This window comes from Oikopleura dioica, chromosome XSR (assembly GCF_907165135.1).
Source record: "Oikopleura dioica chromosome XSR, OKI2018_I68_1.0, whole genome shotgun sequence".
Taxonomy (NCBI): Eukaryota; Metazoa; Chordata; class Appendicularia; order Copelata; family Oikopleuridae; genus Oikopleura; species Oikopleura dioica.
The window spans coordinates 12819815-12836091 of NC_137294.1; the positions used below are offsets into that span (position 1 = coordinate 12819815).

At 41.8% G+C, this 16277-nt stretch overlaps 4 protein-coding genes across 6 annotated transcripts; 2 read left to right on the top strand and 2 right to left on the bottom strand.

Annotated features, from left to right (window-relative positions):
• The first annotated feature begins 2642 nt into the window (after nt 1-2642).
• Nucleotides 2643-5186, top strand: LOC145710165 (uncharacterized). 3 transcript variants are annotated; one of them, XM_081787864.1, is made up of 4 exons: nt 2643-2740; nt 3720-4383; nt 4436-4674; nt 4930-5186. In XM_081787864.1, the coding sequence occupies exons 2-4, from the start codon at nt 3777-3779 to the stop codon at nt 5071-5073; spliced, it is 990 nt and encodes a 329-aa protein (XP_081643990.1). In that variant the 5' UTR covers nt 2643-2740; nt 3720-3776; the 3' UTR covers nt 5074-5186. The 3 variants fall into 3 exon arrangements, with proteins under 3 accessions (XP_081643990.1, XP_081643991.1, XP_081643992.1); XM_081787865.1 differs by lacking the exon at nt 2643-2740 and adding an exon at nt 2743-2852; XM_081787866.1 differs by lacking the exon at nt 2643-2740 and adding an exon at nt 2745-2830.
• A 142-nt stretch (nt 5187-5328) lies between these two features.
• Nucleotides 5329-10415, top strand: LOC145710164 (uncharacterized). Its single transcript, XM_081787863.1, has 8 exons — nt 5329-6185; nt 6227-6398; nt 9042-9309; nt 9353-9506; nt 9550-9707; nt 9749-9888; nt 9936-10084; nt 10164-10415. Exons 1-8 carry the CDS (start codon nt 5473-5475, stop codon nt 10342-10344), a joined length of 1935 nt encoding a protein of 644 aa, XP_081643989.1. The 5' UTR covers nt 5329-5472; the 3' UTR covers nt 10345-10415.
• Nucleotides 10416-10521: 106 nt separating this feature from the next.
• Nucleotides 10522-12114, bottom strand: LOC145708474 (uncharacterized). The gene is made up of 7 exons (XM_081786144.1): nt 11824-12114; nt 11664-11733; nt 11428-11502; nt 11349-11383; nt 11022-11133; nt 10689-10787; nt 10522-10643 (listed from the first exon to the last, which is right to left on the bottom strand). Exons 1-7 carry the CDS (start codon nt 11872-11874, stop codon nt 10600-10602), a joined length of 486 nt encoding a protein of 161 aa, XP_081642270.1. The 5' UTR covers nt 11875-12114; the 3' UTR covers nt 10522-10599.
• Nucleotides 12115-13003: 889 nt separating this feature from the next.
• On the bottom strand, nt 13004-15095 carry LOC145709431 (uncharacterized). The gene is made up of 8 exons (XM_081787113.1): nt 15051-15095; nt 14632-15005; nt 14486-14588; nt 14012-14240; nt 13715-13804; nt 13526-13670; nt 13393-13482; nt 13004-13346 (listed from the first exon to the last, which is right to left on the bottom strand). Exons 2-8 carry the CDS (start codon nt 14975-14977, stop codon nt 13267-13269), a joined length of 1083 nt encoding a protein of 360 aa, XP_081643239.1. The 5' UTR covers nt 14978-15005; nt 15051-15095; the 3' UTR covers nt 13004-13266.
• Nucleotides 15096-16277: the final 1182 nt, after the last annotated feature.

Genomic DNA, 16277 nt, shown 5'->3' on the forward strand with positions numbered 1-16277 from the left:
TTCGCGTAAGGGATCACCTCCGCGGTCGGCGTCTTTGGCCAGCTCGACAGTGTCTACTCACCGCTTTATGGCGCCTTGGCCAGATCGGGCGAGATCACACTAGCCGTGTTTAGCTTCTTGTTCGCTTTGATCAGGTAGAAACAGAATCATAGCAGCTCAATTAAGAGTTCATAAATGAGTGACGTCACTGACGCCCATATAATATGGGCCATATTATATGGAAATATGAGTCACCATTTTCGAAAATAGAACTCTAGGCTCGGCAACTTGCGGAGAAAACCTGAGTCAGGTTCTGAAGAGCCCAAATAATAAGCCGTGTAATGGTCTTATGTCGAAGCCGCTCTACGACTTGGCTATGCTACTAGCCTTAAGGCGGCTTTTCATTTAGCTTCTTCAGAGCCCGACTCCGGTTTTCTCCAATTCACATTAAGATTTCTTGAAATTCAGCTTGCCAGTGATCTACGAAGTCGGGGACCTTCTTCAGTAAGAAAAATTAAAACGGAGAAATTGAACCGTTCGAATAACATGAAATTGCAGCGCGCTCAGTGGTATTAAGCACATTAAGAATTCGCCGCTCCGAGAATGAATTCTACCGCGAATTTGACGAACATTTTAGCTATCACTTCAAGTTGCGAAAACTCGGGTTGACCACATTCCAGTTGATCAAGCTTGGAAACGCCCGCAAAAACGATGATTCTTTCGATTTTTCGAAGCAAGAAAAATTCAAATTGCGAAAAATTGAAAAACTGTACAAAAAACTCGGACGGTGGTTCTTTTCTTTACAAGACTTTGTGTCTTCAGAGTAGGAGCTTTGTTTCGAAGCCGCTGAGAAATAAACGAACCTGAGAAAGAAGCTAGAAGCAGTCTACTTTGAACCGAGGACTCACACGTTGCGAAAAGTGTCCTGTCCAAATGTCAAGTTCGTTATTCAGCAGGAAATTGACAATTATCTGCAAGTCGGGCGAGCCCACAGCAACGCATATTTTAAGTAGTAAATCTCACTCCGACCGGTTTCTCGCTTTTTTTAACGGATTCGTCAATTTCCTTCTTTCAACTTCATTTCCGACAAAAATAGCGACACCGATTTTCTTTTCAACCTTTGTAGAAAACCTGATTCAGGGTCCTGATAGAGGATAAAAATCCTGAACAAAAGCCCGAAAGCGGCTCACTCTATTTTTTATTTTCAGGTAAAGCCGCTCCGCGGCTTATTTTTTGAGAATAGCCGCAGCGAGGCTTTATTTTGACCCTGACTCAGGTTTTCTACACAGTTGCGGCGGCCAAAACCAGTTGATTGCTTTCTGATCACGTGCTTTTTCGATTCTTGATTACAAAAATTCAGATCAAATGAAAAAAAATTAGAAAAAGATTTGTGATTTTTGAAATGCAGCTTTTGGTTTTATTATCGTAATTTCAAGCTCTTAGAAACATTGTTTAGAATCAAACAATTTTGAAGGACTGCTTCTTTTCAGCGTTTTTGTTGTTTTCTTTCATAATTTCATCAATAATTATCGCTGCAAATAGAACTCGCCAATTCCAAGTTGTTTTCGTTACGGTTCTGCTTCAAACAAAAACAGAAAAACGAGCAATTCCAAAGCACCAAAACTGGCAATCGAAGAATATATGTTTAACTTGTGTTTATTATGCGAGGCGCTGTTTTATCGCTCCAGCTTTTCTCTTTTTTCTTTTTCCAGTGAACTCGACCGCAGAAATTTTACAAGAAATTTATCGTACATTTCATTCTACCCACTTCTGCGCTTAGACGCTTGACACAGTAGAAGTGACAGCTAGGCGACTGAAACAACTGTGTTTGAATGCAAAACGCAAATCGTAAGATCGCAAATTTAAAGCCGGATTATGATCAGAAGGGTCAGCCCTTCTCTAACCCCCAAACGCGGACAGGTTTCGGCGATTACAAATGATCATTTACGAAGAAAAAAATTAAGCGCATCACTAAATTATTTGACGTAACTTATTTCTGAGCAGAGAGAGATAAGGAAAGGAAGAGGCCTAAAACGTTTTTAAGGATATGCAGCCTTATTTTTAGTTTAACTCCCTTATTCTGGAGTCGACAACCTGTGTAGAAAACCTGAGTCAGGGTCTTGAAGAAGCTTTGCCGCTTTTGTTTTTTGAGCTAAGCTTTTTCAGAACCCTGACTCAGGTTTTCTACACAGATAACCGAGCCAAGCCTATCTATTAACGACAATGCGGGTGGAAGATAAAAGTAGAAACTTTCTTTTGATGAATAAAAATAAGTACACTTGATACATATCAATTTAATAACTCTTGTAGAAAATCGGCTTTTTACAAGAAACCCTTAATTCTGACTTTATCTTTTATAAGTTATTAATTAATGTAATGACTATTGACGATAAACACGCTCTTTAGAAAGCCGAAGAGCATTTCTTCAGATCAATAATTGTTATTTTCAATAATTTCCAGGATCCAAGCCGTGTTTTCGTGCAAACCAGATTCGATAGTGATAATAGTGTATTTGGAGCTAGATGTTGCGTGGTCCATTCAGCTCGTTTCGTCGAGCATTGCGGGATGATTCCAGTCAGTTGGCCCGTGCATGAAAAGACAGAGGGCGCTCGCGAGGGACTGTGCACGCTGATATCACGTAAAATTGGACGAGCTAGGTGTACCATTGAACCGCGTGTGAGAGACCGTCGCCGAATCAAATCGTTACAAGCGCAACTAGAATTACGAAGCCCTTCATACAGAAACGAAAAACCAGAGACAGGTCAGAAAATTTAGAGAGAAAGACAAAACCGCCAAAGAAAAGCACGATTAGAGAGATTTAAAATTCAACGCGAAAATTTCGAAAAATCAAGTAGAAAAAAAGAAAAATAAAAGTATAATTAATACTTGAGGAAATTTTGATGCTCAAAATTTCAAATAATCGAAAATCCAAAATTCTAAAAAATAAAATAATTGAAAAAATTGGAGATTTGGTATTTTCATCGGGATTTTTATTGAAAAAAATGAATAAATTTGATTTTTTTTATTCCAATTTCAAAAAATGCAAATATGATAAAAATGAGCTTTTGAAGAAACGATTTTTTATGATCATTTAATTTCTTTTATGAAAATCTTAATTTTTTAAAATTAATTTGCCAACTCAAAAAACGAAGAAAATCTTTCATCGAGAATCGTCATTTTTTTCGTTACAGTCGGAAAGAGCGAGAATGATAATTATCACGTTCGTTGAGAGGAACGCGCTTTCCCCTGTGATACGCTCTCCTGCTTTCTGACTCCGCCCAGGGTAACATTCTAGCGCCCGTGCCCCCTTTTTGCTGAGCTCGACACTCCGCTCATCCTTTTTCCAAGACGCGCTTTACCGCGTGACTGCCGAGCTCAACAAAATAAAAAAAAAACGACGAAATCTTCAAAAAAAAAATAATTGAAAGAAATAAACCTTTCTTAAAATTCGGGCAACTTAAATTAAAGGGTCTAAACCGTAACTCAAAGAAATTTGGTCACCGTCATCGTAATTTAAAGAAATTCAAGAGGGTGGCTGAAGAAGCCTTTTGAAATTGCATCAGTCGGACGGCGCAAATGCCAATTTCGCTGAGACAGAATATTGTTTGGCGATTAATGACGAGACAATTTGACCTTTTTTACTCCTCCGCGAAAGGGGTTTCCTGAGACTCGACTGTTTAAATTCGCATAATTGCAACTCGCGCGTCTCCTAAATTTAGTTTGATAATCGTTCTTTTCAGATGATCTAACCACGCTGCGCCCCAACTGGTTCATCCTCCCCTCTCCTTTAACCAAAAATGATGGCCCAGCCGCACGGGCTCTACGCCCAGCCGATGGGCGGCTACTACCCCCAACAAATGCAGTATCCCCAGCAACACCAACAGCCCCAATTTCAAATGCCATCCCAGCAGGTTCAGTCTTACGTTCCCCCCGTCCCGAGCTCAGCAGAATACGAGTACCCAGGCTCGAGTTTCGGCGCTCCAAAGTCCGACTTTGGCAAGTCAATCAAAGACCACGGCATTCCCACGGCCAAAGACGGCCGCGTGGATACAAACAGAGCGGCTAGGCTGCGTAAAATGATGAAAAACGTTATGTTAAAATCTTCAAAAAGCAGGGGCTCGGCAATTTCGATGCCTTCTGCCCCCGCTGCCCCAGCCCCTGCTGCTCCCCCCGCTGCTCCCCAAATTCCCGCTCATCCAGTAGTGCCCGTAAACACCCCACCTCCCATTCCCCAAACAGCATCACCCGCAGTCGTTTATGAAAATCACGGCGTCCCACAGACAGTTCTTCCGCCTTCAGTCTACCACGTGGATAACTCGCAGCCGCCCGAGCTTCCCAGCAGCAACATCAGCAACATTCTAGCGACGGAAGAAAACGAGCTGCTTTTCCTTGTTTTCATTTCAGGTGCGCTATTTGGGAAGTGCTCAACCCGTGTAAATACGATTTCTTTATTTAGTGGCCGGTGTGTCGCTGATTTGCATTTTGGCGCTGGCACTGTATCTTTTGAAAAGACGCCGTCGCTCAGCAGAAATTTCGGTCGCTGAAGATGGCCGCTTTGAACAGTTCAAGGATCCGGGCCCGCTCTCCAGCCACTCCTCCTACATCGACCCCGGCAACTTGTCCTGCAGGGAAATGGAGACGAAGAAGTACAACTGCAAAAATATACCCGCGCCAAAAGACTTTATGGATAAGAAGGTTAGTCTTTCTGCCAATTCTTTCAACAAGAAGACATCGTCTTTCTGGTTCAAAATTGCCAATAAAATGCGTCAGAATGGGCTCAAGATAGTTGATTTTTTCCTTTCTATCGACACTTGACGAGAAAATCGACAATTTTGAGCCGATTTCTAGCAATTTTACTAGGAATTTTGGACCGCAAAGTCGAAATCGTAAAATTGTCAATTTTGAGAAAGAGTTTTTAAATAATAGAACATTTTTCAACTCTCTAAATAGGACATCGAAATGGTGAGAACGCTGAGTAGAGCTCCTGCTCAAGAAGAACTCTACCGAATACGATCGAACGAGTCAAAGGACTCCGGCTTCTCTAACTCGCGGATATCAAGAAAGGTCTCCTACATCGCGCAGCTAAAAACTTGAAGATCCACTTTTTTGTACGAAAAACACTAGAAAACAAAAACAATGCAATCATCTCCCTGTTCATACGGTTTCAACAGTTTGTGAATACAGCACACTGATACGTGTTTCTTTAATTTATAAAAAATCGTCTTAATTTGATCAGACTTGGTGCGGCGAGTTCCAAAATTCAGATTCTCTTTCTTGAAGTAGTTTATTTGATCAGTGCCGACTTGAACAAAACAACATCGAGTCCTAGTCACTCTCCTTCGGCCCGTTCAGAATAAAAAGGGACGGGCGCTGAGAAAAAGACAAAAACTAAAACTGAAAAGAGAAAACTTAGAAAATGGCTCTCGCTCCTGGATATGGAGCCAACTCGGCCTTTTGCGCACGAACACGCTCGTCTGCGAAACTTCACGGGTAATGGGAAAGAACTGCGACGATATTTGGACGAGATCTTCGTCTAGAGATCGACCAGAAAGCGGCATCTACAAGATTCAGATGCCCGGGCTTGAAGCCAAAGACGTCGAGTGCATTTTCGGCAGCGGTTCGCCAAAAACTGTCATCCAAAAGCGAACAACTGGCAAACTCAATTTTAACCGTGGCTGGAGAGATTACAAATATGGATTCTCCAACGATGTCGAAGTCTCTCCTTTCAACGGAGGCGGCAGCTCCATGCGTGGTCCTCGACCAAAACAGTGCAATCTCCAGGAATACTGGATCGGTCTCGAGTACATTCATGCGCTGACCCAAGATGGATACAACAACCTTCGAATCGATCTTGAGCGATACGACGGACAGGAAGGAACGGTCACTTATGGAAATTTCGACATTGGCTCCGAGAGAGAACAGTACAGACTCAACTCTCTTGGTGAATTTAGCAATGATGGAAACCGAGATCTTGGCGACGCTTTCAGAGGCACAGGCTTCGGAGATCAGGGCTACAGTCGATGGGACAAGGAAGATACCAACCACGAAGGCATGCCCTTTTCCACTTATGATCGAGATAACGACAAGTACGATGAAGGAAACTGTGCCAGAGAAGATGGCTCAGGCTGGTGGTTCAACCGATGCTCCGCTGCTAACCTTAATGGAAAACATTATGGCAAAGGAAGCACTGCTCTTTACAGACCCAAGTATGTACTCTTTCTTGATTTCAATGAATAATAATTGCCAGGAATGACCAGAGCTTTGATGACGGTATTCTCTGGATGACATGGACTCAGAACAAATTTGAATCACTGACAGGATCAAAAATGAGTCTCGGAGGTGTTGACTTTGATGAAACTGATAAATCAATAGTGAATTATAAAGATTGCCAAGAAATAGCCGAAATGCTCTACAAAAAGGTAGCGTTCAGAAATGAAAAAGGTTACCTGTACTCGTCATTAACTTTCTAACAGAGTATTTCTACTAATCGTTAGTGCATTAACGCGCCCATAGAATGACCTTTATCTCGTTATCTACCATCAGGGATCCCTGGAGTGCGCTGACTCATTCGCTGTGCCATCAGCGCGCTTTCTTTTGGCCGCTTCAGAGTAGGGTTCGCACGCAAATAAATTTCTTGATTTTCAAGTTTCTTTAAACTCGTTGATATGAAAATTTACAATAGTAATATTGCCATTTTGAAGAAGTTAAAATTCTTTAAAAATATAAAAAAGTTTTTTCAACCCTTTTTGCTAAGAAAAATATTTAATTCGTCTTTAGGCACATTTCTAGTGAAGCGGCACTAACGAGTACTCGATATATTGTAGTAATTGCCGTAACGAACAATCTATGAAAGTTTGGTTAAAATCGGTTGGTACTCCTAGGCGCCGTGGCTCTTGAAAATATGAAGCCTGCAAGTCTTTGTTATTGTCTTGGAGGACCCCCTTGGAGGACTTCATCTGCTGGAAGACCAATATTATGAATATTCAATATATGGCCGTGCTCGGCCGGTATATGGCCACCCATGGTCAACTTTGGTCAAGTTCGGCCGGAGGACCCCGGAGGACCTCCTTGGTGGAAGACCATCAGCTTGAAGACCAATATTCAAAATTTTCAATTTATGGCTGTGCTCGGCCAATCTCAGCCCCGTTCCTTGATTTTTATATTTAACCCGTTAACAGGGTGGTCGATTTCGCCTACGCTTTTGCCTGTCTGCGATTGAGTGAAATCATGAATCCGGGCATGCGATTGGCTACTAATTTCCACGCGTGGAGATTAGATCTCCACGGGCCTGTTAACGTTCCTTGATTTTTTAATTTAAGGGGCTTGACGGCCCTTCGGGCCGTCTCAGCCCCGTTCCTTGATTTTTTAATTTAAGGGGCTTGACGGCCCTTCGGGCCGTCTCAGCCCCGTTCCTTGATTTTTTAATTTAAGGGGCTTGACGGCCCTTCGGGCCGTCTCAGCCCCGTTCCTTGATTTTTAATTTAAGGGCTTGACGGCCCTTCGGGCCGTCTCAGCCCCGTTCCTTGATTTTTAATTTAAGGGCTTGACGGCCCTTCGGGCCGTCTCAGCCCCGTTCCTTGATTTTTAATTTAAGGGCTTGACGGCCCTTCGGGCCGTCTCAGCCCCGTTCCTTGATTTTTTAATTTAAGGGCTTGACGGCCCTTCGGGCCGTCTCAGCCCCGTTCCTTGATTTTTAATTTAAGGGCTTGACGGCCCTTCGGGCCGTCTCAGCCCCGTTCCTTGATTTTTAATTTAAGGGCTTGACGGCCCTTCGGGCCGTCTCAGCCCCGTTCCTTGATTTTTAATTTAAGGGCTTGACGGCCCTTCGGGCCGTCTCAGCCCCGTTCCTTGATTTTTAATTTAAGGGGCTTGACGGCCCTTCGGGCCGTCTCAGCCCCGTTCCTTGATTTTTAATTTAAGGGGCTTGACGGCCCTTCGGGCCGTCTCAGCCCCGTTCCTTGATTTTTAATTTAAGGGGCTTGAGATCGGCGTTGGACTCTGAGGTGATCAATCTCAGTTATGTCCCCAACCCCACCCACACCCATTCGAGGATTAAATTCAAATTAATCAAGTTTTTTCTTTTATTATGGTTTTTATTTAGTTTTTTTATAATTTTAATTTCTTTATTTGCGGATTTATCATCTTGCTACGACTTTTTTCGACTCGAAAAAATCATTTTTGAGCTTTTAAAATGATAGTCTAGGTTTTCTCAGGCTTAATTTTGCAAAAATGAAAAAATCGATTTTTCGACCCCTATACCCTTAATTTTTCGAAAATTTTCTTTGATTTTTTTCTTGATTAGGACCTCAGAAATATGTCTACAAAATTTCATCCCTCCAGATCAAGTGCAAAAAAGTCCATTTTTCCACTGGCGCAACCCCAGTGATAAGACTTTCAGGAGTGATAAAGAAGGGTTCCTGCGTTTCGATTAAGTTAATTTTTTAAGAATGTCCCATTTACGTTGATTTGATTTATCTGCGAAAATTTCAAAATCAGGGTCGAAAAAAAATTTTTCGCAAAAAGTTACTTGAGCCAAGATCTCGGCGAGCGGCGGCACTTCAGCACACGAGCGCCACCCATCCATCGCGGCGCGGCGCGCACACCGGCGATTTTTCGCCATTTTCTCGACTCTAGAACTCGGGTTCTAGTAGAGATTTTTAAATTCTGATTTCAGATTTGAAATCAGTGGAATGAATAAGGGGGGGACACTAAAAATGGTTATTTGTTAAGCATTTTAAAATTTTAAAATTATTTGGGTGCGAACCCTACTTCAGAGGCAAAAGGGAAAGATGGGCGCTGCGAGCTCGATGAATCAGAGCGCTGTATTCTCTGGCGCACTGCAGGGATACGTGATGGTAGATGAGATACAGTTTTTTATGGAACTTCTGGACACCAGATTATGCAACAAAAAATGTCCAGAACTTCCATAATTAACTGTATTTCAGATCTGAAAAAAAATTAAAATCCGTATCAGCTAAATAGAAAAAATATTTTGTCGACTCGTAAGACAGACCCTTATCCGATCGTTGTTGACACCGTTTAATCATTTTGAACGCCAAAAGGGGCAATTGACCCAAGGAAACGCTGAAGATTTCAACGGCGTTTACAATATTTATACGAACTCAGAAGAAACTGAATCCAAACCAACTCAGTGCAAGTTCTATGCTAAAGGTAGAACACCATGTGGCCTCACTCTGATCCAAAAACGTATGGACGGAGCAGAAGATTTCAACCGGGGATGGTCGGACTATAAACGCGGCTTCGGTTTGAACATTGTTTCCAATCGAGGTCCACGGCCCAACAACGACGAAGACCAGTCGCTCGGTGATGGTAATTCATAAATTAAGAGAACACGCACTAGAATCATTTTTAGGTGTTTCTGAGGGATGGCTTGGAAACGATCCCATCTGGCACTTGACTAACAATATCAAGGATGATTACAATCGAGCCGTTAGGATGGGATTGTTGGTCGAAATGGACCGGAAATACGACGCAGCGACCAAGTTTGACAACAGTGCCGCTTGCAGGTAAAAACCGAATAGGATAACGGTTTTTCTGATAAACCAAAAGATACGACTTCTTCCGAACTGGGGATGAGCGATCACTTTACACACTCTTCAACATCGATGGCTATTCCAGCGTCTACGGCAACCCCGGTGACGCTTTTGCCGGAGCCGACTTCGGAAGCGAAGGATTCGGCAACGATATTGAAATCACCCGTCACAAAGGTTTCTTGAAAGATATTCATTTTTAGAAAATGTTTGATAAGGGATGAAGTTCTCCACTCGAGACCGAGACAACGACAACGACGCTTACTACCACTGTGGTCGACAGGACAAGTCTGGCTGGTGGTTCAACGGCTGCTCTGCTGCCAATCTCAACGGACACTACTACTCTGCTGGCGTTGTCGTATGTACAATCAGGATTTTCCCTTTTTTCTCATTCAGTTATTTTAGGAGGGCGGACGACGAGGACAGCAACTCACTAGCACAGATCAATTCGACGACGGCATTCTTTGGGAAACTTGGACCGCCACCAAGTGGGAGTCTCTCATGGCCACTCGAATGTGGGTTGGACACAGCGAAATTATGAATATCATCTTTGGAAGGAATCGCTTATAAATTGCCAAATTTTCTGTCTTTTGATTCCAAACAGAAAGTGGAGGCAAGTAAAAAGCGCCAAAAAAGCATGGCGAGCACAAACAGCAAGCCAACCCCGCCACCATTCCGAGAAGAGCCCACTCGAGCGCCCGATTGTGACCGAACAGACTCGCACAGCTCTCCCTACCGAAACCCACTTTGCGCTGACGACGTTGATATTTATTCCGACTACGAGTACAAAGACGACGATTCTTTCTACGCCTAAATGAATTGATATCTTCCGGAGACTTTGGAAGAGACCCTAATTCTTTCTTTACGACTAATAAAGTACTCAAAAAATCATTGAAAATTATGGTCAGAAAAGAGTGATAATTGCTCATCATTAAACACTTGCAAGGGGCTACTGAAGAACCTCTGAAACCATCTGAACTTTTAACGAGAAGCGGATCATCCATAAATCAAGAGTTTTTATAGTCGTGCGTGGATTTATTGCTCAGTAAAAGAAACAGTCGAGGGTGCATCATGCGACGTCGCCTTTGTTGAAGGTGACCCAAACTTTCATCGCTAAATGTAAAAATACGTTTATAGTGCAGTTTTTAATTTGAGTACCGATTATGTTGTTCGCGGTGGATTCTGGGTAAATAATGAGTCCTTTGCAGTAGATGTCTCCGAGGTCGATGGGAATGATTTGATCGGAGGAAGTGTTCGCTAGAAAAATTTCATATGAGAATGACCATTGATTTTCCTTTTTTTAATTGGCAGAATTGTCTTCAAGAGTAAGTGTAGTGAGAACCTTATTTTTGGCCTTCAGATGAAAAAAAAGATAATTGTCATAGTATATGAACCTGAAATAAATAGATTCACTATTTATATTTCACGAATGAAAAAAATAAGACTGCCTTTAAATTTTAAACTGAAGTTCACTTATTGAACCGAGTTTACCTTGGAAAGTCTTGCCGTCCATGTAAGGCAGGATCTTGCCTCCTTCGGTGATGTACTCGAAGTGAAAGCTGCGGACGAAGCTCTGTCCTTCCGGAGCGCCCGTGCCTCTCACCTGATAAAAAATAAATCAACTTTATTTCATTGTTATTTGCAAAGGTAGTGGTATAAGACAATTCGTGCAAATCTCAGTGATTTCCTCTGAAATTAAGACTGCTTGAGTTGGTGTTTACGGCGAATAATAAATCCAGGATATTAGCGCGATTTTGAACGTGTCACAAGAAAGTGAACTCAACGTCCTTAACACACTGTATAATTCTGCTACTGAACCTTTATCGAGTCGATGCGGTAGGATTCTTCAAAGTCTGAAAACAACTAATTTAATGGAGAAGATGATATGTGATCTTACCTAGTCTCATCCATTCGTTTCCAACTTCGAATGTCTGCCAATAATCCGACTCATCACCCTTTGTGTAGTCGTATCCTTATGATTTTAGTGAGTTACAGATTCGATAACAGAACAAGTCAAAGTCTATCTCGTTTCTGGTGGAAAATACCCGGAATGGGTATTTTTAAATTCAAGAAGGCAAAAACAGACAATTTTTTATAAGTGGTTGAAAAAGATCAAGAGCTAAGAGAACGTACCAGGAAGAGTGGAAGATTGAGTGATTTTCTTGATTCGGACACTTTTGGTCACTTCGTGCGTAGAAAACCGCCTGGAAATGAGTTGAGAAAAAGGTCAGAACTGACTAATAAAAGGTAATTTAGCGAGTGATAGTAACTACTGTATAACAGTAAACTCGGTCCTTTTATCATCTGGGATGAGGAGATCTTCGCCCTTGTTATCGTCCGCCATTTTTGTTCTTGTCTTTTTTCGGCAATAAATCGCTTGGACAGATTGGTGGCTCTGATTTCTCTGTTTTCTTTGGCTCTGCACTTCTTCGATTACTGTTAATGCTTGGCTTCGATGGAGTAATAAATTTCCTCCTCACGTTGTCTTGTGGCGAGCTTAGGCCAACTTGCTGGAATTTTATACTGCCATTCACACCCTTAACTTTTAATCCCTTCAAAGTCTCGATTTTTCTCCACGCGCGAATTTTCGCTACAATAAAAATGTTATGAAGCCGCCAGAAATCACGAGACGAAAAGTTTCTTACTAGGTCAAGTCTGAATACGCGCGGAATTGAGGAAAAGGCCCAAAGCACATTATCAGCATAGTTCTTGATGTTCTTAGTGCTTGTCAGCGCGAGGCGAACTTACTGAAGACGACGGGTGATGGACGACCACAACATGGAAGCCAGTGAACGCCCAACGCACAACACGTTTTAAGACAGTACTTACAGACTTTACAGTGCTTGCAAAGGCAGAGCTGATACGAATCATCTGAAACATTCAGCATGTAAAATGCTTTGTCGGCTACCCGGATTTTTGACGGATTGCGAGCTCGACTCGGTTACCTGTTAAGAAAACCTCAGTCGGGCTCTGATAGATCTGAAAAGCCACGTAACGGCTTCGCGAGAATTTTAAAACAGATTGGAGTAGTAATTTTGCGGTTTTTCATCAGAGATCTTATAAGACCCGACTGGGGAACGGGCGGTTACAATACCAATTGGTATTCCAATACCAAAGTCGGCAAAAAATGTCAATATTTATAATTATAAAAATACAAAATATATAATTTATTATAATTTGTATTGTTAAATACTTGGGGAGTGTTTATAATAATTCCATGGGCAAAAAATTCAAATTGTTAAAAAAAATTCGTTTTGGAATACCAAAAAAGCTTTGGTATTGTAACCGACTGTTCCCGACCCGACTCAGGTTGCTGAGCTTTCGAATAAAAATGGTGATGAAACTCGCTTTTTTAGAAAATCGGGCGCATCAGGGGGTTCGCTTGCGATCCAAATCAAATTTAGTCAATTCATTTCATCTCTAGTATTTTATTTTCTTACGGAAGTATTGAAGGAATGGTTCTTGAAGAATCTTGCGTATACTTTCAACCTTTTTGGATAATGAGATTCACAGAATGATAAATATAAAAATTATGAATAACGATTCATAATAATAATGATTAAAAAGCGTTATAATTTGAAATTACACAAAAATAATATTTTTTGTTTAACGCTCGCTAGAAGTGTTTGAAAAGGAACTTGATAGTGATGATTTTGTACATTTGTCGGGTTATTATAAAAATAGGAAAATTGTACGTTTGGCAATATTTAATATTTCGCGTTTTTTGAAGCTCTTTTCAGGCTCTTTTGACCGGTTCTTCGTTGGCAAATAGTTTTTGGAAGTTGCCGGAGAGTTTGTTGCCACGGCAGGTGCGCTCTAAATTGTAGTAGTTCGGAAGTTCCTGTAATGAGCATCAACTAACCAATAACTGTGTTGAGACTCCACGAGCTCCCGGGAGACATGATGAATCCTTTGCTTCCAGCGCACAGTTCTTGCTCCACGGAAGAGAAAACTAAGATTGACAATTGAAATATTTTCTCCAACTTATTGCCCACCTTGTGGATCACCACTCAAGCAGGGGTCCAAGTTCTCCACCAAGCTCACTCCAGAATAGCCTCGAAAGGAGCCTTTCTTCTCGATCAGCCCGATCAGTCGACTGATGAAAGTTCCCTCAGTCGGTGGGCTTGCAATGTAAAACACCTAGAAATTAAATATTCTTCAGTAATATTTCTATGTTCTCTTACATTAATCTTCCATTCAAGAAGGATGTTGACGATAATATTAACAATAAGAGAAGGGTCGTCCTGGATGTCCTTAATCTGCTGACAGCGATCCTGAAGAATACACGATCAATTTTCAGTCAAGTATTTTATTCAATATTTTAAAGATACTTGACGAATTATTGTGGGCAATAATTATTATAAAAAATGACTTAAAATGAAGCTAAAATACCCATTTCTGTTGATCTGCAAATGATAGAGTCTATTTAAAAAAAGTTAGTTTTTCTTCTCGCCTTTTTTATTCGCAATTCGAAAACTTACGTGGTCGTCTTTGCTCTCCGAGCCGCAGATGCTCTGGACCTTGCTGCCGAAGGAGGAGTCATCGAATCTCCAGTGCACGGCGAGATAGTTTCGAGTGCCGATCACCTCATTTACAAATTTCTCGGCGCCCGCGCGGATCGACTTCGGCCTCTGAACTATCTTGTAGATCCGGCGCATCGCATCTGCGTCTGCTAAAGGGACTGCGATTCCGTCGTTGAAGCGTTTGTTACTTTTTCCTGGTTCATCAAAAATATATAACAAGAAGCATTACTTCCCGATTTCATCCCAAAATTAGCACAGTAACCCTCTAATTTTTTTCTCCTCAAGTAGGTTTTCTTCTCTCGGCAGCTTGTGAAGGAAACCTGAGTCAGATTGCTGAAAGAGCTTTTATAAAAAGTCCTTTCAAAAGCTCTTTTAGAAATCTGACTCAGGTTTTCCGTACAGATTGCCTAGTCAATATTAACCAATATCAACCAAATCCTGAAAGCTATGGTTTGCCTCTCCGGGTGAGGAGAAAGACCAACTGCACGAAAATCAAAGGATCGATAAGGAAAGACCCAGGCTGCACAGGAAGCGTCTGAATAAGAAGCTGCGAAGAATTCCTTAATCTTTTCCTTTACCAGTTCCGTAGAGAGCATCAAGCTTTTTTGGATCGTGAGGAACATGGAGCGCAGTCAACTGCTGGAGATTAGAAACGTCGTGGGGATGAACTTGCGCGGTGAAAAAGTCGGAAACGTGGAGATCGTTGGAGACGACGTTTCGCTTGATGAAGTCAGTCGATTCGTAAGTCTTGAGGAACTTCAACTCGCTGTAGTTCTCGAACTCCTTGAGTCGGTCGTACTGCGGCCCGGTGTTGCAATCGCGCGAGAGGAGCACTGCATCGATTCTGCCGCCACAGAGCCGATTCGCTTCGGCGTAGCTAGCTACTGGGACCAGTCGCGCCACGGACTCGATGTCAATCACCATTTCAGGTGGCAGCAAAGCTGCATGTTCGCTGATAAGACATTTGTTAGGACATTCAAAAAGGCTTGATATTTACATTTGGTCGGCGTCGGACTCAGATGAGTGGCGGAAAAACGGCGGCACTAGCAGTGTTCGGTTCAGCTTTGCTCGAGTTAAACAAGAATTAAAGTAGTAGACATCAAGAACTGGTTTTCAAGCTTTTCTACGACACTTTTCAATTGGTCTCTATTATCTGGGTTCGGCAACCTGTGTAGAAAGCCGGAGTCAAGGTTCCAAAAAGCCGCGTATCGGAACCCTGACTCAGGTTTTATAGACAGATTGCTGAGCCTGGGATTCTTTACAAAGTGGGCTAAAAGTGGCAGCACCAAAGAAAGAGAGCATTTTTCTAAGAGTTAACTCTTTTCCTTGATCGCTAGAAAAATGGTCTCGATAAAGCCGCGGATTTGATTGTTCGGTCCCCAGATCAAAATCGGCACCAGAAAGCGGCTCCGGTCGAGATTATACTCTGGCTGGACGTTTCGAAGAGTGTCGATGTTTTTCTTCGGGAAGCAGTGTTTTTGGGATGCTTCTTCTTTTGAGAGAACTTGCTGTTGAAGAATTGGGCTGGTATTTGAGTGGAGCTTGAATTTTGGAGGCGAATCTTGGATTATTCTACTTGGCGACTGAGTTGTGAAAATCTCCATTGGAACATCGTCTCCGAGCTAATTCAAATCTTTATCAATCACTTTTTAAGGGAGTAGACGTCGTTAATCACATTCCCCAGCTGTTCATTATTAGTATATTTAGAATACCCTTATTTACGGATTTGCGTTCGTGTAGCGTTTTTGACAAAAACTTTTTGTTGATAAAATAAGGGTCTCGGTTGCTAACAAAGACAGCTTGGAAATCAAATTTCTAACGATATCTACCCATACTTATTTCCAGACAATGAGCTTTACAATCTTCTTCCAACACTGATCCAAATTAAAGCAAAGCTACGGAATTAAAACCTGCTAAATCTTTGCATTTTCTTCGGTTTCCGAAAAAATGACGAACAAAAAAATCAACAAAAAAGAGTATTTTTGGCACCTGTTCATCTCCTAACCTGTTCATTTAGAGCCCGCTGATAAGAAAGCTAAATATTTAGAATTTTGGCGCTCAGTTTTTTTTTCAATTCAAGTTTTCTGATAGGCAGAAATCGAATTCAAATGAATTTGGAATTTACTGTTACAGTAACATACTACTCTATTTTTATTCTGGCGCTTTAGGCTCCTGTCTTGAAAACCTGTGTAGAAAACCTGAGTCAGGATCTGAGTCAGTATTG

Excerpts from the sequence above, each read along its gene's own strand:
- LOC145710165 (XM_081787864.1), top strand. The coding sequence starts at position 3,777 with ATGATGGCCCAGCCGCACGGGCTCTACGCCCAGCCGATGGGCGGCTAC. Across the intron at positions 4,384-4,435 it reads TTTCCTTGTTTTCATTTCAG|TGGCCGGTGTGTCGCTGATT; the intron begins GTGCGCTATTTG and ends TTCTTTATTTAG. Across the intron at positions 4,675-4,929 it reads AAGACTTTATGGATAAGAAG|GACATCGAAATGGTGAGAAC; the intron begins GTTAGTCTTTCT and ends CTCTCTAAATAG.
- LOC145710164 (XM_081787863.1), top strand. The coding sequence starts at position 5,473 with ATGGGAAAGAACTGCGACGATATTTGGACGAGATCTTCGTCTAGAGAT. Across the intron at positions 9,889-9,935 it reads ACTACTCTGCTGGCGTTGTC|GAGGGCGGACGACGAGGACA; the intron begins GTATGTACAATC and ends CAGTTATTTTAG. Across the intron at positions 10,085-10,163 it reads ATTATGAATATCATCTTTGG|AAGCATGGCGAGCACAAACA; the intron begins AAGGAATCGCTT and ends AAAGCGCCAAAA.
- LOC145708474 (XM_081786144.1), bottom strand. The coding sequence starts at position 11,874 with ATGGCGGACGATAACAAGGGCGAAGATCTCCTCATCCCAGATGATAAA. Across the intron at positions 11,734-11,823 it reads TCATCCCAGATGATAAAAGG|CGGTTTTCTACGCACGAAGT; the intron begins ACCGAGTTTACT and ends CTCATTTCCAGG. Across the intron at positions 11,134-11,348 it reads ACCGCATCGACTCGATAAAG|GTGAGAGGCACGGGCGCTCC; the intron begins GTTCAGTAGCAG and ends ATTTTTTATCAG.
- LOC145709431 (XM_081787113.1), bottom strand. The coding sequence starts at position 14,977 with ATGGTGATTGACATCGAGTCCGTGGCGCGACTGGTCCCAGTAGCTAGC. Across the intron at positions 13,671-13,714 it reads TTCTTGAATGGAAGATTAAT|GTGTTTTACATTGCAAGCCC; the intron begins GTAAGAGAACAT and ends TTTAATTTCTAG. Across the intron at positions 13,483-13,525 it reads CTTGAGTGGTGATCCACAAG|TTTTCTCTTCCGTGGAGCAA; the intron begins GTGGGCAATAAG and ends TGTCAATCTTAG.